Source organism: Thamnophis sirtalis, unplaced genomic scaffold (assembly GCF_051295495.1).
Source record: "Thamnophis sirtalis isolate CommonGarterSnake01/CBP01778 unplaced genomic scaffold, rThaSir2_p1.2 scaffold_4, whole genome shotgun sequence".
Classification (NCBI taxonomy): Eukaryota; Metazoa; Chordata; class Lepidosauria; order Squamata; family Natricidae; genus Thamnophis; species Thamnophis sirtalis.
In genome coordinates, this window is record NW_028261384.1 from 74,493,964 (window position 1) to 74,517,324 (window position 23,361).

At 40.5% G+C, this 23,361-nt stretch overlaps 2 protein-coding genes across 2 annotated transcripts in view; one reads left to right on the forward strand and one right to left on the reverse strand.

Moving 5' to 3' along the window:
• Positions 1 to 23,361, forward strand: part of STK17A (serine/threonine kinase 17a) — a 47,394-nt gene that overhangs the window by 12,670 nt on the left and 11,363 nt on the right. Inside the window, exons 2-4 of the mRNA XM_014060927.2 lie at positions 10,889 to 11,101; positions 12,357 to 12,501; positions 18,988 to 19,114. Of these exons, the coding sequence (XP_013916402.2) occupies positions 10,889 to 11,101; positions 12,357 to 12,501; positions 18,988 to 19,114 (485 nt within the window). The remainder of the gene's footprint in view (positions 1 to 10,888; positions 11,102 to 12,356; positions 12,502 to 18,987; positions 19,115 to 23,361) is intronic.
• Positions 16,442 to 23,361, reverse strand: part of COA1 (cytochrome c oxidase assembly factor 1) — a 120,489-nt gene continuing 113,569 nt past the window's right edge. The window contains exon 7 of the mRNA XM_087713130.1: positions 16,442 to 18,038. Coding sequence (XP_087569256.1) covers positions 17,882 to 18,038 — 157 coding nt within the window. The 3' untranslated portion in view covers positions 16,442 to 17,881. The remainder of the gene's footprint in view (positions 18,039 to 23,361) is intronic.

A 23,361-nucleotide genomic window follows, 5' to 3' on the forward strand; every position in this document is an offset into this window, starting at 1 on the left:
GGAGAACCTTGAGACCCATCTTACATTCTTTTTTATAGTTAACACAACAAAGAAAAACGAAACAGGAAAATTGATTGATAAGATTAGAGTAATCCCTCTTTGCATAGTAAATCAATTACAAACATTATTTGAAGTTAGATAACCAGATGCCAAGAAACTAAGAAACATTTTCTTATCAGGAGATAGTATCCGACATCCTTCTATAAATTATCTTTTTAGTTTAGGAATGTTAAAAGCTATCTAATCAATCCATATAACCATAGGATAAAAGTTTTCCTACATTCCAACCTGTAATGAAACTAAACATTATTTAAAAGAGATAAATAATTTATTTAAAAGAGATAAACAAATAAAACATAAGTCAAATTAAAATACAAATGTATTAGTTAACAAATTACAAAATGCATGTCATGTGCCTCTCAAGCATTATAAGAACATATTTCTTTTGGTACAGATATGAGAAGATTAAAAACATACTGATAGTCATGCTTTAAGTCTTTTCTAGATTCCCATATAAAATATAATACTAAACACTGATGCTAAAATATTCATTTCCAAATATAATTGTAGTTCTGTTTAATTCAGTAAAAGCAGTAATGGTACACAAGACTTAAAAATTGGAAAATGAATGAGAAAAATAAAATCCGATAACAGAAAATAGATTATAATGCTTAGAACTGCTGAAAACAAAAGCAACAAAAATATGCTTAGCAAATAATTCATTAGCACCACTAATGCTTGAATGTGAAGTGTCCTATGTTTAGTCATAAATATATGGATATAATCCTATCCGAAATTCTTAAGATTTATGACTAGAAGAATCAGTTGTGTTTAACTATAGTAAAGACCGTTTGAAAGCAATTCCCCAATTATCAAGGAATCAAGTCTTTTAATTATAGTATGTACTCTCCTTTGTGAATGTATGTTCAGAATTTTTATAATAAAGGATACAATTCTGGGTTTCCTTGTTGTCTGAAAGTGGAAGAAAGAATTAAGGAAAGGTAGGCCTCTGAATAGATGTCCATGGTTGTCAATGTAATCTGTGGGTAGTATCTTTAACACCAATGAACTATCTTCCTATAACTTGCATGCTTCATTGCAAAAGCTAAGCAACCAGCAACATCTTTGTTTCTAGCAATACCTTTCAAACTCATATAAGCTAGAGATATTCATTGATATTTTTATTTTATTTTACTGCTTTTTTTCTTGTTAAATAATATTCCTGATTATTAAAAGTGAAGATTTATCCCAATATGTGAAAAATCAACAGTATAGAGAATTTTCTGAGGTTTAGAAATAATGGCAAAGAAAATTCTGATCCCTAATGGGATTCTGACTAAGTAAAAATGCTATTGTGTATTATTAGTGTGTGCGGGGTGGGATGGGAGATATATAATAGTAGCTTATCAATGTGACTTTGCTTTTGTGCTTGTATTCTGTTCTCTGTCTTGATTTTTGTCTATCTATACAACATTCTGTTCCCTTTTTTAATGCTTTGGATAGATACACCTCCACATGAGTTTTTGTGTGCTTTAATCATGGTGAGATACATGATTTAGCATTTGGATTCAGTCGTAGCTCTTTACCATTTGTTAGGTTACCCATAAGCTTTATTTTATTTTTTATTTTATACATTATGACAGGTTGTAGATTATTTTGAGTTAGATTACTATATTTTTTGACAGATTTTTTTTATTTTTTCCCTTCTACAACATCTTAGTCATTACATCAACATTGTTATGTCATCATACCTGTACATGTATATAATATTTCGCTTCTATATTTACACACTTTATACACAGTTCTATATATATTTATATATATTGTTTTTTGGCTTAATTAATTTTGTTCCTGTTTTGCAGCCATTACCAAATGTTCCAAATTTCATAATATTCCGACTCTTCTTTATCTTTTAATTTCAGTGTTAATTTGCACATCTCTGCACAATCCAAAGTTTTTTTAATCACTAATTCGTCCAAAGGGGTATTATTTTGATTCCAGCATTGGGCAAATGCTATTCTTGCTGTAGTTAGCAGATGTGTTAATATGTACTTAATTTTCTTTGTATATTTCCCTTTGATTATTCCCAGTAGAAAGATTTCGGGTTTGTATTTTATCTGTTCTCCTCTAATTTCTTGCACCCATTTCCAAATTTTTGTCCAATATTTTTGTGTTTCTCGGCAGGTCCACCATATGTGATATAGGTCTCTTGTACTTTTTTACACTTCCAGCAGGTCGGGTTCATGTTTGGGTACACTTTAGCCAATCTTGTTGGTGATAAATGCCAACGATAAAACATTTTGTATATATTTTCTTTAAGTGCTGCTGATCGTGTTAGTTTATAATTTGTGTTCCAAATTCTTTCCCAATCCACTAGATCTATGTTGTAACCAAAGTTTTTGGCCCACGCTATCATGCAACCTTTAACTTTTTCTTCTAATGTTACTTCTAATAAATATTTGTAAATTTTCGTTATGAATTTATTTTCCGGGCCAATTAAAATTTTATCTATTTGTTATAATTCTGTGTATATTCCATATTCTTTTACATCTTTTTTGTATCTTGATTGTAGTTGGAGATATGGCCACCAATCTCTATTTATATTTTGCCCCTTTAATTTTGGATTTGTTTTCAGATTCCCTTGGCTGTCTAAAATTTCACTATATCTAACCATTTTCGATAGATCTAGTGTATTGGGATGTGTCATGGCTTCCATAGTGGAAAGCCATGTCGGTATTTTCATGTAATGTTTTTCTCAAATTTTATTCCAGACCTGTATCAGTGCATCTCTAATATAGTTTCTGTGAAAGTATTTTTGTTTCTTTTTATCTTCTTCCCATAGGAAAAAATGCCATCCCATTTGCAAATCGTGGCCCTCTAATGTTAGTATTCTTTTATTTTTTAAATTTATCCAATCCCTGATCCATGTTAGTACTGCTGCTTGTAATAAAGCTCCCAATCTGGGAGTCCCATACCACCTCTGCTTCTGTCTTCCTGTAGAGTTTTCAACTTTATCCTGGCTTTCTTCCCTTGCCATATAAATTTTAATATAATCTTATTCAGTTCAGTAAAAAAAAAGTTTCCTAATTTTATGGGGATTGTTTGAAATAGGTATAATAGTCTGGGTAGTACATTCATTTTTATCGCTGCTATTTTCCCTAATAATGTTAGTTGTAGTTTCCCCCATAGTTCTAGATCTTTTTTTTATTTGTTGCACTAATTTTGTATAATTATTTTCTTTTATAGTTGAGCACTTTGCAGTTAGCCATATTCCAAGATATTTAACTTTCTTTGTCACTTGCAGTCCTATCTATGATTCTTTCTAATTCTTTATTTTGTTCTTCCTTCAAATTTTTAGTTATCATTTTAGTATTTTCTCTATTAATCTTTAACCCTGCTACATCTCCATATTTTCCTAGTTCTCTCATTAAGCTATTTCCTGTTTCTAGTGGGTCTTCTATAATGAATACCAAATTGTCTGCAAAGACCTGGATTTTATATTCCTCTTTTTTAATTTTAGTTCCTCTTATCTCCAAATTACTATTTTTTAATGTTAGATTCTCCTTAGCTTGCTAGTGGAACCCATGGCAACCAGAAAGTGAGTAAACATATGACATAAGATCATTTTCTTATCCAGCTTGACTTGTGATCAGAAGGGCTTTCTTTCTTTCTTTTTTTCTCCAGTGAGAAAGCGAGGAAGCATGCCAATATTAACCATTCTTTTGAAGATGCCAGTCTCAAATGAATAACCTTGAGTTCTCCCTACAATTTTGAATTCCAATAAAACCATTCAAGAGAATGATATGAAAATGATATTTTATTTAGATAATTGAAATCATTTGAAGATAAATTAGTTAATTATTTTTTAATTAAATGGCAAGTATACATTATATATAATCTATGCCAACTAAGAAATACCTTCCTTCAGAGTGGTGTCGCTGATGTCATGACGATATGTGCGCTCTTGGAGCTCCAGGATCACGGTCAATATTTTTGCTGCTGGATGGTCCTTTTGGACCTAAACTGTCCCATAGAGATGGTGATAGAGAAGGGTGCATCCTGCTGATCCCGGGGACATTGCAAAGTTCCTGGTAGATCCAGGAGAAGCCTGTTTTTTTCTGGCAACAAAGAAGCAGCCATTGAAGCTGCTGAAAGTTGGGACAGCTCCAGAAATAGAAGACAAGCAGGAGAGAAAGTGCGCCGAACTGGTGAGATAATTCTTTACTATTAGATGAGAGAACACACCAAAGATTAAAAGTAAAGTTAAAATTGAAGACAGAAGAGGTCAAGTGGCAAGATTAAGCCTGAGTCAAACTTAGAGTGTTATTTTTCTTTAATCCTTTTACTACTGGAATTTCTACAAACACTTATTTTTTAAACTGGACTGATTTTATTTTTCTATTTTTTTAAAAAAAGATTTTCATTCTTTTTCTCTTTTCAATGGCCTATAATATTTTCTTGTTAAATTTTTCTTTCTTTCCTGGAATATAAAGAATATAAAGAGGAAAGTGAAAATAGATGAAAAGAAGTAACACTGCCACTTAGAGACTTGGAGGCTTGAAAATATTGTTTTTCTTCTCTACATTTGAGTATTTGATAATCTTGTGCAAAGTAAAAGATGGCATTACACTTCAAGGACTCTGAGTTTGTTTATTGGAAATGATAGTGGGAAGAGCACGGATATTTATACAGGTGCTTCTCTAGGTACTATCAGAGTGAAAAGCTTGAAATGGGAAAAAAAAGATTGCACTGAACTGGAAAAGAGAACAGTTAACTGTTTGGAAAAGAGCCTTGGATTTTACAGTGGCAGTGTGCACTATTGGAAGGAAAAGATCAATACAGATGATGTTGCAACAGGGAAAAGAAAAGGAAGTGACATTGCAGATGATTATGCAAGAAATTCAAAAAATGCAAGTAAGAACAGAGAGCATTGAAAAGAGACTGGAGATTATTGGACAAAGAACAGAAAAAATTGATGAAAAAATTGAAAATACTTACCAAACAAAGATGAAATATCAGGACAGATCTCAAAAAACTGAAGAAAAAGATGAACAAAGAGATAAGAAAATTGGAGATATTGACAGCAGAATGAGTGTTGTTGAAAAAGTTCAAAGTGGAATATTGGAATGGGAGATCAATAGACTAGAATTTTACCTCAGATTCCAGAAGATAGAAGAAGAAAAGGGAGAAAATTTGGCAGAAGTAATGATAGAAATTCTGGCAGAAGCATTGGTGATAACTAAAGGGAATATGATGGAAGGAACAGATGAGGGGTTTTGAGCCTTCACAAGATACGCAGTGAAATATAAGTTGCCAAGAGATATCCATACAAGATTTTCTTAAAAAGCAATTAGAATAGAAATACCACAAATAGCAAGAAATAAAAGATTGCACTACTATTGGATGGATACAGGATAATGTAATGAAATATTATAATAAAAATTAATTTGAATTTATTTAAAATTAGAATATTTTGTATAAAATAAAGTAATAATAGTTATAGTCAAATAAATGATTAATGATAATACTGTATACATATATATTAGATTGATAATATGAGATTTTATATAATTTGTAAGTGAGGACTATGGAGAGGATGCATAAAAGTTTGGTAACCAAAGATAAACAATTTTATAAAACATGGGACTTATCTTATTAATGGTTTGACAAAGAATTTTATAAAGATGTATTATTACTGGATGAATTTAGGATGATGTAATGAAATTCTGCTGTCATAATATAAATTTACCTAAAATGTAGAATATCTCACATAAAATGAAGTAATGAAAATTATAGTCAAATAAATGTATAATAATGATAATAATTATATACATATATATCAGATTGATAATACGAGATTCTGTATAAAGTGTAAGTGGAGACTATGGTGAGAATGTAAAAAAAGGTTTTGTAACCAATTGACACACTGTATGGAATTGGAAGATGTTTTTATGTTTTACATTTGTACTTGTTTGTTTAAAAATTTAAAAAAATGTTTTTTTTAAAGAAATACTTTCTTTCAAAAGAAATAATTTGTATTCCATGAATGCTCACAATTATATATCTCTTGAAGTAAATTCTCATACATTTCATTTTCCTGTGCACTGCTTGGAGAGTCCAAGCATGGGTTAAATTAGTCTGGTTGCCCTAGGACTGAGGAATCTTTTTCCTTGGCCATGCCTTCTGGTCCTCAACGAAAGATTTTTTTCCTCAATCTGGCCTGTTAAGGATTGCATTTGTGAGCTTCAGCTTTAATTTATCTTTGGCTTGGACTCTCTTCTTAGAAATTTTTTCCTCTCTTTTTCCTTGTTTGCCTATTTTTCATTCCTCTAGCATTAGGTATTTTTTCCCTTTTCCTTCGACTTTCCAGCTTCTGTTAGCTCACTTGAAGTAGGAATGTGGGGGTGCTCCGCTGACTGTGCCGCTCGAGGACAGCAGCGGAGATCCGTCTGGCAAGTTTGCTCTTCCTGGCAGGCAGCACAGCTCTTGGTGGCTGCCAGGAGCAGGCGGAGGTTCGACTTTTGAATTTTCGGCTTGCTGCCTTGCTGCAGAGAAGTGTGTGGCTGCCTTTTAAGCTTGCAGCCACCATTTTCTTTTCCTTCCCCCTCACTTCAAGCGGTGGCCATTTTTAATAGGGGTTTTTCACACTCTTTTTAACACTTGCATTGCCGCTTTTCTGATTCCCTGCAGATCGCTGTCGAGTGGCCAGCTGACCCTGTTCAGGGCTCCAGCAGGTTCGCTGCCACTCATTATCAACCTTTCTGGACACCTCTGGTTTCTTTGGCCACCTAAGGGTCATTCACTGGCACAGAGAGGGTTGAAGTATCTTTTTCTGCCCCTCTCTGATCGATCTGCTAGACTGTGCAACCTCCTTGGTTCGCGATCCCCTAATTGATATTCCTCACTTGTGTGACTGATTGGATTCCTTCCTGCCTGCCTAACGACTCCAGCTGCAGCAGACGTTCCTAGTCATTCAGCCAGCTTTATTTCATAGCTACCTGATCCAAATTCATTTCATCGTCTTTGTTTGGATCTAGATGGCTGAGTCTTCTGCTTCTGCAACTACGGAACAGCCTGGCACATCTTCCACTTACTAAGGTAGACTGGGCCCCTCTAAGACCCTAGTCAGGCCAAAGCCCCAAGCGAGGACAGGAAGACTAGGCAGGGTGGCGGTTACAGGCAGTCATCCCTACCAATCATCCACAGCTGCAGATAGGGATGCAGAACGCAGGCAAAAAACTCAGGGAAAGCAATTTGAAAATCCACAGCACCAGGTAGCAAAGACCAATCTGCAGACCACAGTCCTGGTTGAGTTGGGCTCTTCCCCCTCCCCCATAAGGGACCTTTTATGGGTCATTGAGAGGAGGTAGAGTCATAGGATTTGTCACCCGACAATTCCTTGGTGGATCCTGAGTCCCCCGACTCTCTGTTGCATCGGACCCTGGGCCAAGGCACACGGCTCACCAGCAGGGGTGGGCTCCACCCACAAACTCTGAGAGTCATGGATGCCCATTGAGGATCAGGGGCCCGAACTATCAGCCCTTATGCAAGCAGTTATTGCCAGGGACATTTCCTAGGGCATAGCCGAGGGGCTCCAGATGAGGATCAGGTTCCCGATAAACAGGCTCTGTCCGGATCCAGCAAGGAAAATGCTGGCACTAGCCACAGGGAATCTTCTCTGGAATCTTCCATGATTAGTGAGGTCTCTGTCTTGGAGGACCCAGATCAGGAGGAGCAGGAGCTCTCGGAGAATAAAGATCTTCCTCTGGATGCCCCCGCCTTCTCCGGCCTTTTCAAGCCCAGCTTGTTTAAATCCATCTTACATAAGGCCAAGGCCATCACTCAGCTGGGTACTAAACCTCAAGCAGGCCTGAGTGCTTCAGACTCAGCTGCCTCCAACCCTAATGAGAACATGGTACAGGTCCCTCCACAGGACCTTGTTCCTGTTCCCAGCCTCTTCATGGACATAGTTCAGCAATGGGTCCAACCCAGTTCCCTAGCCATGCCCAGTGTTGGGGACAAGAAGCTATATTCGGTGGAACCAATTCTAGAGGACATCTTGTCCTTACCATCTGTAGATCCCTGATAGCTCTCACCTCCAATTTGGTCCTTCTGACAGATCTGATGGAAGGCCTCAAGGCGGAAGACAAGAGGGTGGAGAAGGCATGAGACAAAACCAATTTAGCAACGGCCTGGGCCATTAAGGCATCTTCCTCCGACTCATTTTTTAATAGGGTATCCATCATTTGGCTATGCAATCTACAGTCTAAATTCCCAGCAGATAGCACACATCTATGTCAGGATGTGACCAAAATCATTGCTGCAGCCCAATATTCAGCCAACATTTCTCTTAACGTGGCGAAGTTCGCCTTGGGGGAACTAGCCTCCAATGTAACTTCGAGGCACCTTATTTGGCTTTGTCATAAGCAGGCTGACCAGAAGGCCAAGTGGAAGCTTACTTCTGCTCCCTTTAAAGGGACCAAGTTGTTTGTAGAGATGTTAGACCCTTTCCTAATTGAATCTAAGGATAAGCGAAAAATCCTTCCTATACTAAACAAAAAGCAGGACCGCAAGTCCACTCCCTATTTCAGGAGGCAATCCTTTCATGTGAATGACTCCTCATTCAACTCCTCCTCGACCAACAGGCCTACTAATCAGTCATCAGACAGGTCCAAGAACAGGCAGTCCTTTTGGGACAGGGGTAGGCAGCAGTTCAATTTTTGCAGATCCAACTATGGTGGAGGCTCCCACAGGCCCTTCCGCCAATTCAAGTGACCACTAAGGGACCCCTCCCATAGGGGGACAACTCCAAATCTTCATCTTTCAATGGGAACAGACCATGGAGGATGCCTGGGTCTGCAGTCCATGAGGGAAGGACTCTCACTAGAGTTCATCTCACACACCCCAAGGAATTTCATCCGAAGCCCCACCCCCTCTTGTCTGCTCAAGAGAGAGCTCATGATCCATCATCTCTTAGAGATCAATGCCATAGAGCAGGTCCCATCCAACCAGGAGCGGAGGGGATTTTATTCCATCCTCTTCCAGGTACCCAAGAGCATGGCGGTGGTGGTGGGCAGTACTGGACCTGAAGAACCTCAATTTCCATCTTGCATACAAAAGGTTCAAAATGCAATCCCTGCAGGGATTTGCCAAGGGGACCGCCTAACATCCATAGATCTAAAGAAGGCATACTACACATCCCAATTTGGCGACTGTACCGAAGGTTCCTGCAGTTCTTCTACGCGGGCTGACATTATTAATCAGGGCACTGCCATTTGGCCTGTCGTCGGCACCCAGGACCTTCAGCAAAATTCTGTCAGTAGTCGCAGCGCACCTCAGGCGCAGCTCTGTAAGGCTCCAATGTTACCTGAATGACATACTCATCCAGTTGTTGTCCAGGAAACAGGCCTTGTGGGACCTTCAGGTCACCATGCGGTCCCTCCAGATCCATGGGTTCTCTGTGAACCTGGAGAAAAGTCTCTCACTGACCACCAAACTCCTCCACCTGGGGGCAGTAATCAACACTTCCATCTGCAGAGTGTTTCTCTCCCAGGACAGGATAGGCAGCATAGGCTCCCTAGTCCACAAGGTTCAGGGTTTGAGGTAGGTCCCTGTGCTGCTCATCTCGCAACTGTTAGGGAAGATGATCTTGTGCATCTCGGTAGTTCCCTAGGCATGACTCCACTCCTGAGAGAGAGATCCAACAGAAGCAACTTCCCCATGAAGATTCAACTGCCACCAGCCATGAAGAGATCCCTCAGATGGTGGTGATCAGTCAGACCACTCTTCTATTATTTTTTTATTCTTTCAAATATTTTATAAAGTAAGAGTTGATTTTATGGACACTGAATTTGTGGTAAAAATATATAGCAAACCAATTGTAATTACAAACATTTTTGCAAATAAATTGTTTCTTCCATAGTAACAATAACTTCAGTTGAATTATTCTTTGTCTTCATAGAAACAGTCCTGCCCATCTCATCTTTATCACCAAAGAAGTTATAAATTATTTTCACAGGGAAGACATAAAAATGAAATATTTAAGATGCCAGCTGTTGCTTCCATTTTTGCATAGCAATAGCAATAGCAATAGCAATAGCAGTAGACTTATATACCGCTTCATAGGCCTTTCAGGCCTCTCTAAGCGGTTTACAGAGAGTCAGCATATTGCCCCCAACAATCTGGGTCCTCATTTTACCCACCTCGGAAGGATGGAAGGCTGAGTCAACCCTGAGCCGGTGAGATTTGAACCGCTGACCTGCTGATCTAGCAGTAGCCTGCAGTGCTGCTTTTAACCACTGCGCCACCTTGGCATAGAAGCAGGGGATATGATTATTCCTATTTATTAAACCTAATGTGTAGCTCAAGGATGGGCAAACTATAGGCCTTGTATTCCCCAACAATTATTTTGCACTACCAGACCATTTCCAGAAAATTTTATCCAAATTAAGTGAATGGCATAAGGTGGACATTTTTGTTAAAATAATTAAAAATATATACATAAAGCTATGCCAAGCACTAATATGCCAGTTTTGCCAATTAAACCCTTCAGATAAGATTAAAGTTTTGATTTTATCTCTTTTCTTCATACAATCACATTATGCGACATGAATCCTGCCATTCAAATACATGAAAAAAAAGAAACACAAAATAGCTTCCTAGTCCTGGTTCAGGCAATTTAAAAAAAATTAATTAAATGTTTGTGGAATAAAAAAATATTTTATGTGTTTTCAAGTCATAGACAGACAGATAAAGGATTTTCTCTCCAAAAGATCTTTTAAAGTTCATTAGTTAGGAGAACTCTGGAGGGCTGATTATACTTTAAATGTGCATACAGTTTATCTCTTCTTCTTCTTCTCTTTCTTCTTCACCTTCTCTCCAATTGTAGGGGGAAATTTGCAGTAGTAAAGAAATGTATAAACAAACAGACTGAAAAAGAGTTTGCAGCAAAATTCATGAGGAAAAGAAGAAAAGGCCAAGACTGTCGAATGGAAATAATTCATGAGATTGCAGTCCTGGAACTGGCACAATCTAATCAATGGGTTATTAACTTGCATGAAGTATATGAGACACCAACAGAAATTATTTTGGTTTTGGAATAGTAAGTAATACCTTTTTATGCCTTAGTATAGCATGTTTGGGCTTTTAATATGTGTTTGGTGAAATAACGTCAGTTTCCCTCTAATTTATTTTGATTTTATCCTGCTTTATCTCTGGAGCTCTGAACCACATCCATGAAACAAGCAAAATGAACAAAGAACATGAGAGAGGATCATATGAATAAGGTTTCAGCTTTGGAGCAGAAAATTATGTCAAAAATATTAGAGTTTACTAATAGTAGAAGCAAAGTACCCCAGATAAATGGTTTGGATTCTTTTTTTTCTAATATTTCTATTACGTTTTAGATGGAACAATAAAAGATAAATTCAAGCTAAAAAGAAGAAAGGGAATAAAGTGTATATGTGTGTGTACCCTCAAAAATGCAACTTCCCACCCTCATCATGACAAATAAAAACAATTTCATAATCTCACATTCTCTTAATTAAAAAATGTAACACTCTTCATTTTACAACCTGTTAACAATAAGCAAATTAAATAAATCTTTTCCAATCCAATTATCAGCAAAAAACTTAGAACTCTAAAATATTAGAATTAAGTAGCTGATTGATTGCTGTTAGTATAAAGGAGTTTCCCCTTTTCTCTCCTTTTGTGTGTGTTCTGTATACTGTTTAATTTACCTCATGATATTCCTGTGTTCCTGACGTGCTTATCTGGTTTACTTAAATTATTTTAACAGCGGAAGGATTAAAGCAAACTGATTATTTGGTTAACTTTTATTTTCAGAACAATTGTATTTTAAAGATTAGGGATATGTGATTTAACTTCTTATGCACACATAAAAGCTACATTTGTTGTAGAAGCTTATTTATAATTCTTCAATTTTTATACAAAAAAGTATTAAATATAGTAGCTGAGTTCCCTCTTACTAAACTGAAGTGTAAACATTATATATGGTAATCCAAGAACCTAAACAATAAAATATTTTACTTAAATAGTTTATGGTGGTTGCTATAAAACTAACTTACTTCCAAAGGCGGTTTGGTTAATTCTACCTTTTGCTGGCAGGCAAATATATATTTTATTCAGTTCTTCTGATGTTAAAATTTATTTGCTGTTGAATTTGGTCTAATCTGTTTTGAGTTCCATGGATATATTTTTATTTGAATTTTAATATTTTCATTGAAATGTTTTAACTTATTAAAATTATCTTAAGCATAATTTTAATACAAAGATGAGATATAAATGTAATTAATAGTGACTAATTGAAAATTATATACAAATATTCTTATTTTCAGTGCTGCTGGTGGAGAAATCTTTGACCAGTGTATAGCTGAAAGAGAAGATGCCTTCAAAGAAAAAGATGTTAAGCATCTCATGAGGCAGATTTTACAAGGAGTTTCCTTTTTACATCAAAACAATGTAGTTCATCTTGACTTGAAGGTGAGATAATTCTGAAGAATTGAAGCAAAATTAAGAATTCTGATTGCTTATTTTGAAGAACACATTGTGACATCTTAGAGGTTTTGATTTTTGGTGAAAAAGACTTTTCTGCCTATTTAGGAAATTACTTCTACTTCTGCCAAACTGTTCTTCAGTTGTCCCAAGTATGTATTGCAGGTTATTTTAACTCTGTTATTTTTTCCTGAGGGTCAGTTGTACATCCAAATAATATTATGCAATTGTGTAGAGCCCAGACTAAGAATCTTTTAATATTGTACATTTTGATACATATTCATTGTGCACATATGAATCAGCTTTTGCCTTGTTCCTCATTTTTTTGAAACGCTAACAGGAAGCCTGGCGTACCTGCCAGTTCAGGTACCTGCAGAGGGAAAGAGAACATATTTATGTAAATGCAGATTAAAAACTACAATTTTAGGTAAATAATTTAATCTACATGGTTTTTGTCTATTATGTATATGGGGTGATTAATGTTTACCTCCCAGGTGATAAGGCAGTGCATCAAGCCAAAGAAGAATTGAGAACAAAAAACTTTATCACAACGATGTTCGAACTCTGACATATCTATTCCTACCTGATGTAGATTAATGTTTGAAACTGTAGTGCTATCTTGCAGCAATCTGATTAAAGGATGCTGTGTTATATATAATGGAAAATGATGATGCATTTATTTTAGACTGGTTCCTAGACGAATTTATGCCAGACAACTTACAACGTTACAAACTAGTGATATTTCTGAGCAAAGCATTTGTCAGGACAGGCAAACTTTACTTTGGTTACCAAATAAAATAATTGCTGAAGTATTACAATGAGTGCCACAGAAGCTAAAGAAGAATGCACATCCAGAAAATGCAAGAAACTCTTGATATCAGAAAAGGAAGGCAGGAAAAATATGTGCAGTACTGGAATATGGGAAGAGCCGTAGTCATCTTAGAGAAAACAGTAGTATCTGATGTGAAAACCAACTTTTCCATTAGAATTTCTAATTGTTTCATCAGTTTTGCTGTCACAACTGAATCTGGAAATTTTACAGGTATGCCGGCATCTTTTTAACTAAGCTCTTTTCTCAACGTGATTTTTTATCATTTTCCATCTTGGGATTTATAGCATCATGTAACTTTTGCTTCAAAGTTTAGGCCTAAGGATCTATCAACTACAGCAATATTTATATTGGTAAAAAGTACATACTTTACATAATTATAGGCTTTGCTGTCTGTAAAAATATATATTTAACTTGGAAAATGAGACTTATGGCCAAAAATATCTTATATGGATAGGGTGACCAGACGTCCCGCATCTGGCGGGACAGGCACGCCTTTTCATAATTTTTCCCGCGTCCCGGGCCGTTCTAGAAAACCCCCGCTTTATTTTGGGGCTCGCTCGCTCCCCCGCCCATCAGCTGCCGCTAGCTCGCTCATTAGTTCCCCCATCTATTTCTAAAAATCTAAGCCAGCCCAGCCTGCCGCTCACTGATTGGCTTGGACTCCAGCCAATCAGTGAGCTGGCTGGGATGGAAAATGCGGCGTGCTTAAAGTTTTCCATCCCAGCCAGCTCACTGATTGGCTGGAATCTGCTTAGCACGCCGCATGAGTCGCAGGAGTCTTCATTTCATTTCGCCTTCACGGCCGTTTGCTTTGTTTTGCTGCTTCACTGGTGAGTAAACCGGGAATTAGTAACCTGCGCGGGGTTAGTGAAACAGCCGCCGCCGCCCTCCTCCCCTTCCCTGTGTGCGAGAAAGGCACCCGCTCGCCAACCCTTGGGCTCCGGGCGCAGCACCTTCCCAGCACCGCCGCACTGGTTCCTTCGCGCCCCTCCCACCCCTCTGCCTCCTCAGACCTCCACGCAAGAGCGGCAGAGCAAACGAGCAGCCACGGCCATCATTTTAAATGAGGCTCCACTCGCTGCTCATCCTGCTCCGAGCCGGGAAAGCGGCGCTTTGGCAGGGCTTCCGCAGCGCCCCCAAGGTCCGCCATGCGAGGTTGTCGGTGGCAGCAGCTGCTGCTGCTGAGGGCCTTTAGTAATCTGCGCGGGGTTAGAGAAACAGCCGCCGCCGCCACCCTCCTCCCCTTCCCTGTGTGCAAGAAAGGCGCCCGCTCGCCAGCCCGCTCACCCTTGGGCTTCGGGGGCAGCACCTTCCCAGCTTCGCCGCTGCCATGCTGCTTCCTTCACGCCCTGTGGAGTTTTCCCTGTGTCTCCCAGGTTGTGCCCGTCCTGTGTGCGAGAAACTCCACAGGGCGCGAAGGAAGCAGTGCGGCAGCGGTGGCGCTGGGGAGGTGCTGCCCCCGGAGCCCAAGGGTGGGTGGGCAGACTGGCGAGCAGGCGCCTTTCCCTGTGTCTCCCCCAGGTTGCGCCCGTCCTGTGTGCGAGAAAGCCGTCCGGGACGGCTTTCCCAGCCTCCTTTCTGTGCCCCTGCCCCGGTTCCACCTCCTCCGCCTGGCGGCCAAAGGGAGGGAAAGGCGGGAGAAAGAGCGAAGGCAACGATGGCGCTGCTCTTCTCTGCCCTCTGTGTGGTGTTGGGCCTTTTTTCACCGTCAGCGGGGGATCGCCGGAGACGCCCACCGGCAGATGGTGAGTGGGGCGCCTCCGAGACGGGAGGGGAAACTAGTTCGGGCGCAGAAGTAGGGAAGGGAGGGAGGGCAGCACTAATGGATGCTCTTTCTCTGTCGCAATCTCCTCTTTTGATCTGTGACCACGAGCCATTCCTATTGGCCGTTTCCTTTGTGACGGCTTAGTTTCCGTATTTTAAGAGAGACCGGAGATCGCGGGGTTTCTTGTATGCATGCTGCAAGGAGAGGCAGAAACCAAGAAGAGCCGGGCCTGCCTTCTCACTACCCCCGCTCCGCCCCGGTCACCGGAGATGGGGACAGCTCTCCGCTAGACTCGCTGCCAAACTGGACGGGGAAAGGGGAAAGCTGTTCCCACCAGCCGAAGTCAGAACCATGCTGTGACCAAAGTTTGGAGAAAAATGGTTTTGTGTTTGTGTGTGTTTGATTGAGCGAGGGATCCGGTAAGGGAACTGCGTCTATTTAGAAAAGGTAAATTATTGCAAACATGATCAGTCGAAGATAAGTATGGGCACAGGTTGGGTGGTAGAGAGAAAGTGATAAAAGAGTGGGAGAGAGGAAGAAAAAAGAGGGGAGAGAAACAGAAAGAGACAGAGAAAGAGAGAGAAAGTGACAGAAGAGTGGGAAAGAAGGAGAGAGAAAGAAAGAAAAAGAGAAAGAGGGTAAGAGAGAGAGAGAGAGACAAAGAGGAGGGAGAAGGGAGAAGGAGAGAGAAAGTGATAGAAGAATGGAAAAGGAGGAGAAAGAGAAGAGAGACAAAGAGAAAGAGGGTGAGAGAGAAAGAAACAAAGAGGAGAGAGAAGGGAGAAGGAGAGAGAAAGTGACAGAAGAATGGAAAAGAAGGAGAGAGAAAGAGGAGAGACAGAGAAAGAGGATGAGAGACAGAAAGAGACAAAGAGGAGAGAGAAGGGAGAAAGAAAGAATAAGTGAAGGAAGAATGGAAAAGAAGGAGAAAGAGAAGAGAGACAAAGAGAAAGAGGATGAGAGAGACAGAGAGAGAAGGGAGGAAGAGGAAAGAGTAGGAGAGAACATCTCATTTCAACCCTGAGGTGCAAATATTCTCTCTGATTGGTAATTTTATTTGCCCATTTACTATCCAATACTCTCATTTCTCCTTAAGTTCATCAAGAATTCCCTTCTTTTTATTGAATTTATCACAATACCTTGAGAACAACTTTTTCAGTATAGCTTTACAGCTATTTAAAATATATAGTAATTTAGGTCAGGTTTTCAGAACATTAGTCTATTTATAAGTCAGTGGTTGCGACCATTTTTCACACTTAGTGACCGTTGCAGCATCCTCATGGTCACATGATCACAATTTTGTTTGGCAACAGATTCGTATTTATGCTGGTTTCAGTGTCCTGGGGTGACCTTTTGACAAAATATAAAATTTTTAATCAATCCCACCCCCCCCATCAATGGTGTCCCTCTTTACCAATCTGAAAATCTGGTCACCTTATATATGGACTAATCAGACAAGCAAAGCCTTACATCACAGCTACAGTACAATGTACACATAAAAGGAGCTCTTTTGGACTCCCTGTAGATATGCTCAGATCACGTTGTGCATTCTTTTGTAAATATGACAAGTATGAAGAGCAAATTTGCTGTGTCAAAATATTCTAACTTGCATCTCAGTTAAAATAGAGATTTGCATCACCAGTGCAAGATTCAGGTCCAACTTGGCAATTCAATTTTAACTTAATTTTAACTGGCTGCCAGGTTATAAACTCTAGGTCTGAGTCAAAAATGAAATTTCCACTTATTAGTCTTCTGACTGATCAACAGCCACAGAACTTTAATGAACTCTGCTATAAAAGTACAGGTTTTTCAAATTTGGCCCTCTATTTTGCCTATATTAACCAAGATTACTACAACTAGTTCTAACAAAATTCTAGGAATATTGAATATGTGACTTCAGATATGGACATTTTAAGATTGCCTATGCAATGTAGCACACATACACACACACCTATGTTTGGGGAGGAGGTTGGCTTTATTTTTCTATTTTCCTTTTTAAAAACTACTTTTTTAGTTTGCCATATTAAATTAAAAAAGGGATAAAAACTGATGAAAACAAATCTTAGATGTCATTGTCATAATCCGCAATTAGCTGTTTTATTTTCTGAATGAGTGAATGAGTTAATTATATGTGGAAAATTGGTTAATCCTCTCAGGAATCATTTTTGTCACTTGGTAAAATTATGTAGGTCTTACAAAGTACATGAAAACAACCACTAGTAAACATGCAGTGAGGAATTAGCAAGGCCACATGACATATAGTATTTGTGAGGTTGTTTGTGAACGTTGTTTTTTTAAAGTTTAGTCTTTATGATTTGTGAGGTAATCTATACACACAGAGCATTTTTCATTCATATATCTTCCTGCAAGTCAATATGGTTGGCAAGAATGCATACAGCAGCAGCTTTTCTCTTTGTGGAGAATGGCAGCCCCCTTGGGCTTAGGCTGGTGCCCTGCTCTGCTGCAACATTGGGATTATTGTATATTGTTTCTGGACAATAATGAATCAATTACTTGAGTCCTTCAGGTGACATATTATTGGCAATATGGGGATGAATCATCTACATGGACAATACAAGACTGTAGTATATACCCACTTGATTGAAATATATCTATTATACAATGCTTGAGCAAGCACTGGCAAAGTAAATTAACAACTTCAGAGTAGGATGCTCAGGAAAGCTCACCGAGTGAAGTGGTAATATTGGAAAGAAGACTATGATCTGTTAAAAAATCAGTTAAAAGCAATTTATAGTAACGTGATGTTAACTCTAGTGAAGTAAAGAATTGTAGCAACTGAAAAAAATATGTAACTTAGAATTGAACTGTGGAGTCCTTGGTGCTCTTTGAGCTTGATTCTTGTTACAATGTAGATATTTTGTCACCCAGCTAGGTAACATCTTCGGTACTGGAAAGGTACTGAAACATCTGGAAGAAAACAGATATTTTCAGACTCCCGAACTGTCATTTAGCTGTCCATATAGATAAATCATTTCTAAATAACCTTAATCACAATGTAGGATTGATTTTAAACCAGTTTGGCAAGAAGAAAGTACTAGGCTAGTAAGAAATAAAGCCTTTACTTGGGTTGAGACTAGGATATTTATATACTGTTAATTGGAAGAAGTACAGAATTACTTCTTTGATTGACACAAAAAGCCAGACACAGAGTATTTAAAGAATGCTGTTGCTGAGATATGTTGGAAATGGTTGAATTGACATTGCAGGACAATTAGATGAATATATTATTTGAAACATAATATTAACTACATTAGAGAGGTTGGTAAACCTCACCCAAGTGCTAGTAAGTGCTCAGTGAAAGGTTGCAGCATAAAGAGACAAAACTATTGATTTCTCAAAACATAGCCTGGGGAAAGTAGTATCAGTATATATAATTGATACTCTTTCAAATTCAAACATCTTAGCTTTCAAAAGAAATTTTTGATGATAACCAGATACTGTAATTACAAGACTATTCCAGAATATTCAGAATCCTACAAAACTTGATCTGAACTATAGCCTTCAGGAATAACTTAAGATATTGGAAATAAATATTGGAATTGTATGGTAAGCATTAAGGTAGTGTGATATGAAAGGCAAATCCACAGTTGCCTGAACAGATACTGTAATGATTGTCTGTTCAGGACAAATGATACACAAATTTTTTTTTTGTTCACATAGTAATTATCTTAAATTGATGATGGATAAATTAATGAATGCTAGACTTCACACAGTGACATTTGTCCTGAATAGGTGGATAGGTATGTCAATAACATATGGTAAAATTTAAAGCTTTGGTGGCAGAAATGTTACATGCTGATAAGAAATGGCTGAACTATTTTCCAGTAAGCTTATTTTCCTTTATATATATTTTTAGCCGCAAAACATTTTGCTATCTTGTGAATCACCATTGGGAGAAATTCGGATAGTTGATTTTGGACTTTCCAGAGTACTGAAAACTAATGAAGAACTAAGAGAAATTATGGGAACACCTGAATATGTTGGTATGTTTGTTATTTATGTGATCTTCAAAGCCAATAGCTTGCAGCATATAATGCAAACATTTGAGTTATATGATATTTATCAGAATTTAAGCTTTGAATGTTTCAGATCTTACAATAATCAATTTCTATTCCAATAGAAAACCAGAATAACAAATAAAAGCTTTTCACTATTTCTGTGAACATAACCTGCATTCACATTGCTTAAATTACATTTGAATCTTGCAGCAGGGCTACAAAGCAGATTTTCCAGTCATCCCAAGATAACAATATCAATAATACTTAGACTTATATAATGTTCTATAGCGTTTTACAGCATTCTCTGGGCAGTTTACAACATTAACATATTGTCCCCCACAATCTCGATCTTCATTTTGCTGAAGGATGGAAGGCTGAGTCAGGATTGAACTCTAGAATATGGGCAGAGTTAGCCTGCAATACTGCATTCTAATCACTGCACAACCAGGGTTCTTATAAGATAGCTCCTCTAATTCTGTGAAAATGCTTTGCAGAATGTTGAAAGCATTTTATCTGCTTATAAAGTAGCTATATAGGGAAGGAGATTCATGCAGAATCAAGTAATGGCACCTTCACTAGCACCCATTCTTGGAAATTTGACTTTTTTGAGACTCTCCTTAACACAATATTCCCAATACTATATTTCTTAGAAATCTCAAAAAAGATAGTAAAATACTATTCAGCCACGATCACAATAAAGAAATAATTAGGTTTTAATATATTTTTTCCAGAAGGCAATTATTTTATTTTTTTAATATTCAAAATTTATTACATGTTTGATGATTTGTATACAATTTGCCTTTGAATCTAAATAAAATTTGATTAGCATGTTACACTTCAAATTACATCTCCAAATGAAGTTTATCTATTTTCCAGTAGAGATGGTGGGAGGGGCTACAGTTGGGTTTTGTCAAAGCCTGATTGGTCCAAAGACTGAGGGAAATTTCTTTAAGTATCCTCTTTTCCCTGTTGGCTCCCAGTTTCCTCTCAGTCTTTGGCCAAACACTGCTTTGGCTTCTTGAGGAAATTGTTGGAATAGTGTTCTTTCTCTTCAATCTGACTAATTGGAATCCTGTTCTAAAATTGCAAAATTCACTGCTGCGGGCCTTAGAGATTGGGCAATCCATCTTGCAGAGAGGTAGGAGTACTCCTCCGGCATTTTTGTCTCTTACCTTCTGGCCCCAGAACCCGGTCCGATCCCTGGCAAGCGGGGCTGACAGGCTCCTTCCAGGCAGCTTTCCAGGAGCGGCTGCAAGCCAATGGAGGAGGCAGTCGAGTCATCAGCTCTTTCGCACCTTCAGAGGCAAGCCGTGGCTTGAGAATTGGCACGTGGCTTGTGAAGCTGTCAAAAGTTACTGATGCTGAAGCGAGCCATGGGAGATTGGCGTGTGGCTCCTTTTTAAGTCTAGGAAGCGAGCCACGGTTTGGAAGCTGGCTTATGGCTTGCCGAGCCTCCAGCAAGGTCCTGTAAAGACTAGGAAGTGTGCCGTGACTGGGAATATGGCTCGTGGCTCACGGACTCCCCAGCCGTCATCCAACATCGTGGTGGCCATTTTGTCCACTCCACATGGAGGTGGCCATTTTGGGAAGCCAATTCCCATTTTGCCCTATACGGCAGCACCATCAAGGTCAGCAGGCCACCCAGGCAGCAGCGTTTGAAGCTCCCAAGGGCCGCAATGTCGCCAGGCGCACCAGAGGCCTCTTACACCTCAGAACCAACTTCATGCTTCATGGCCACTAATCAAGACTGGCAGGCCCTCATGCGACCGCCGCTGGTACTTCGGATACATGAGTGCTTCATGGCCACGTCTAGGCCCAACGCACTGAAGGCCTCCCCAGAGACCCAGGGTGAACCCAGGGAGCGGGAGCATGATAGGTCCAGCCGGCCATTGCCCCGCTAGAGCCACAATGAGAGATAAGCTTAGATGACAAAAAGCATTGGAAAAGAGGATTGCCAGGGCCGAAAAGCAGGCCCAGAATGCAAGGCCCAGCAGATCTAGATCTCCCATCAGACCCAGTTTACTTCAATCTGGCTCTCCTTTCAGGGGCTTCAGCCCCTCTTCTCCCTCTATCTCTCCTGCTAGATCGAGCTGGCAGGCTAGACATGCAGTTTCTCCATCTCCATCTGTCTCCCCGAGGGCGGTCAGGGATGTTGGGGAAGACCCCCTCAGACCCAGTTTACTTCAATCTGGCTCTCCTCCCAGCGGTTTCAGCCCCTCTTCTCCCTCTGTCTCTCTGAGGGCTGTTGGGGAAGACCCCCTAGAAGGCACCTCCAGGAATTTCCTGCCAGCTGCTAGCCTTACTCCCCAAGGGCAGTCCTTGCCAGGGCCATCTGAAGAGGAGCTTGACGACCTGGATCTCCTCCCTGAAAGCATCAAGAGTCTCATTTCTTTGCCCATCACTAAGAGCATTGCAACTGGTCTTTCCCAGAAGAAGGTCACAGCCCAGGGATCAGCAGGCCACACATAGGTCATCAGGCTAGATGTTCTACCTCTAGCACCTGCATGTGGGAGGCCTCTCAATCTCCATCCCCGTCTGTGGTCAGTGAAGGGTCCATCCTGGGGGAGGATGCTCAGCAGGATATGGGATTTTTAGAGGATGAGGACCGTGGTGACGGTCACCCTGTCCGGCTCCCAGAAGCAGCAGCCCCGCTGAATGGCCGGGGAGAGCCACCACGCCAGAGACACCCGGACCCCCACCGGGAGACAGAGAGTCTGAAGAGAATTGCTCAATCGTCCCCTCTGAAAGGGGATGAGTTCCCACTGGAGGGGCCTGAGATGAAGCCTGGCCCACAGGACAATCCGGACCATCTTGCCCAATAACTGTGACAGAGAGAGGATGGAAGTGGACCGTCTTGCGTGAACGCCTTCCGCCAGAAGACGGAGGCTGTCCTGCCGTTCCTGAGACAGACTCACCACCCCCGACTTGGAATCTATGACTGTCCCCAGGTGCAGAATGCAAGTGGAGGGGGAAAGATGGCTCTTGGCGAAGTTCACCAAAAAGCCCAGGCCTTGAAGGCTCCGAATGATGAGCCAAAGATCCGAGACGGCCTGAGGAAGGGACCCTGCCTGAACCAAGACATCGTCTAAATAACACTGGAGACGAACCGGGACAGACCGCAGATGAGCCGCCAGAGCCGCCAGAACCTTCGTGAAGGTCCGTGGGGCTGAGGCCAGGCCGAAGGGCAGAGCCCTGTACTGGTAGTGACGGGACCCGTGAGAGAACCTCAAGAACCGGGCAGGATGGGAATGTGGAGATAGGCCTCCATGAGATCCACGGAGGCCAGGAAGTCCCCCTTCCTGATGCCCTGAAGGATAGATTTGAGGGATGACATTTTGAAGTGTCTGTACACCAGAAACCTGTTCAGGCGCTTGAGGTCTAGAATCGCCCTCCAGCCCCCCGTGCTCTTCGGAACCACAAAGAGGTTGGAGTAGTGGCCCTGGCCTCGTTCCCCTAGAGGAACCGCCTCCACCGCCTGAATGTCGAGAAGGTGGGCGATTGCCTGATCCATCAGGCGGCGGCACTCCCGACTCCGAGACGGAGGGAACGACCGGAAGAGGTTTGGAGGAGTGGAGAGAAATTCTAACCCAAGACCGTGACGAACCGTGGCTCGGACCCAAGCGTCCGACGTGATCTCGTCCCATTGATCCACATAGAGGGAGAGGCGGCCGCCGATGGGACGATTCGGGTTCAAGTCACTTCCCCCTGCGGAAGGGACGACCGCCTTCCCCACGAGTGGCCCTGGAATCGATTCCTGTCCTGAAAGGACGACCCGGAGAATTGCCTATCAGTTGGGAAAGAAGGAAAGCGTTGGTTATAGCCGTAATCTGTAGCCCTATACCTTTGTCTACGGAAAGGGCGAGACTTAGCCTCGGGTTTCTTAGCATTAGTGGGAAGGACCTTCTTCTTGTCCTTGTCCTCAACCAAGATGGGGACGAGAGCCTCCCCGAAAAGATTGGGCCCCTTGAAAGGGGCGGCTGCCAAATCCCACTTAGCCATGTTATCCATCTGCTAGTGGCGTAGCCAAAGAAGCCTACGTGAGGTAACAGAGGTGGCTAAGACACTGGACGCAAACTTTACCATGTCCAGGGTCGCATCAGCGGAGAACTGCCAAGCCGCCATGATCTTAAAGAGATCCTGGTGGATCCACTCGTCCTGGATGGGAATGAGCTCCTGAAGCTTCTTAAGCCACATGACAGTGGCACGGTTAAAGTAAGAGGCCGAGGCCGCGG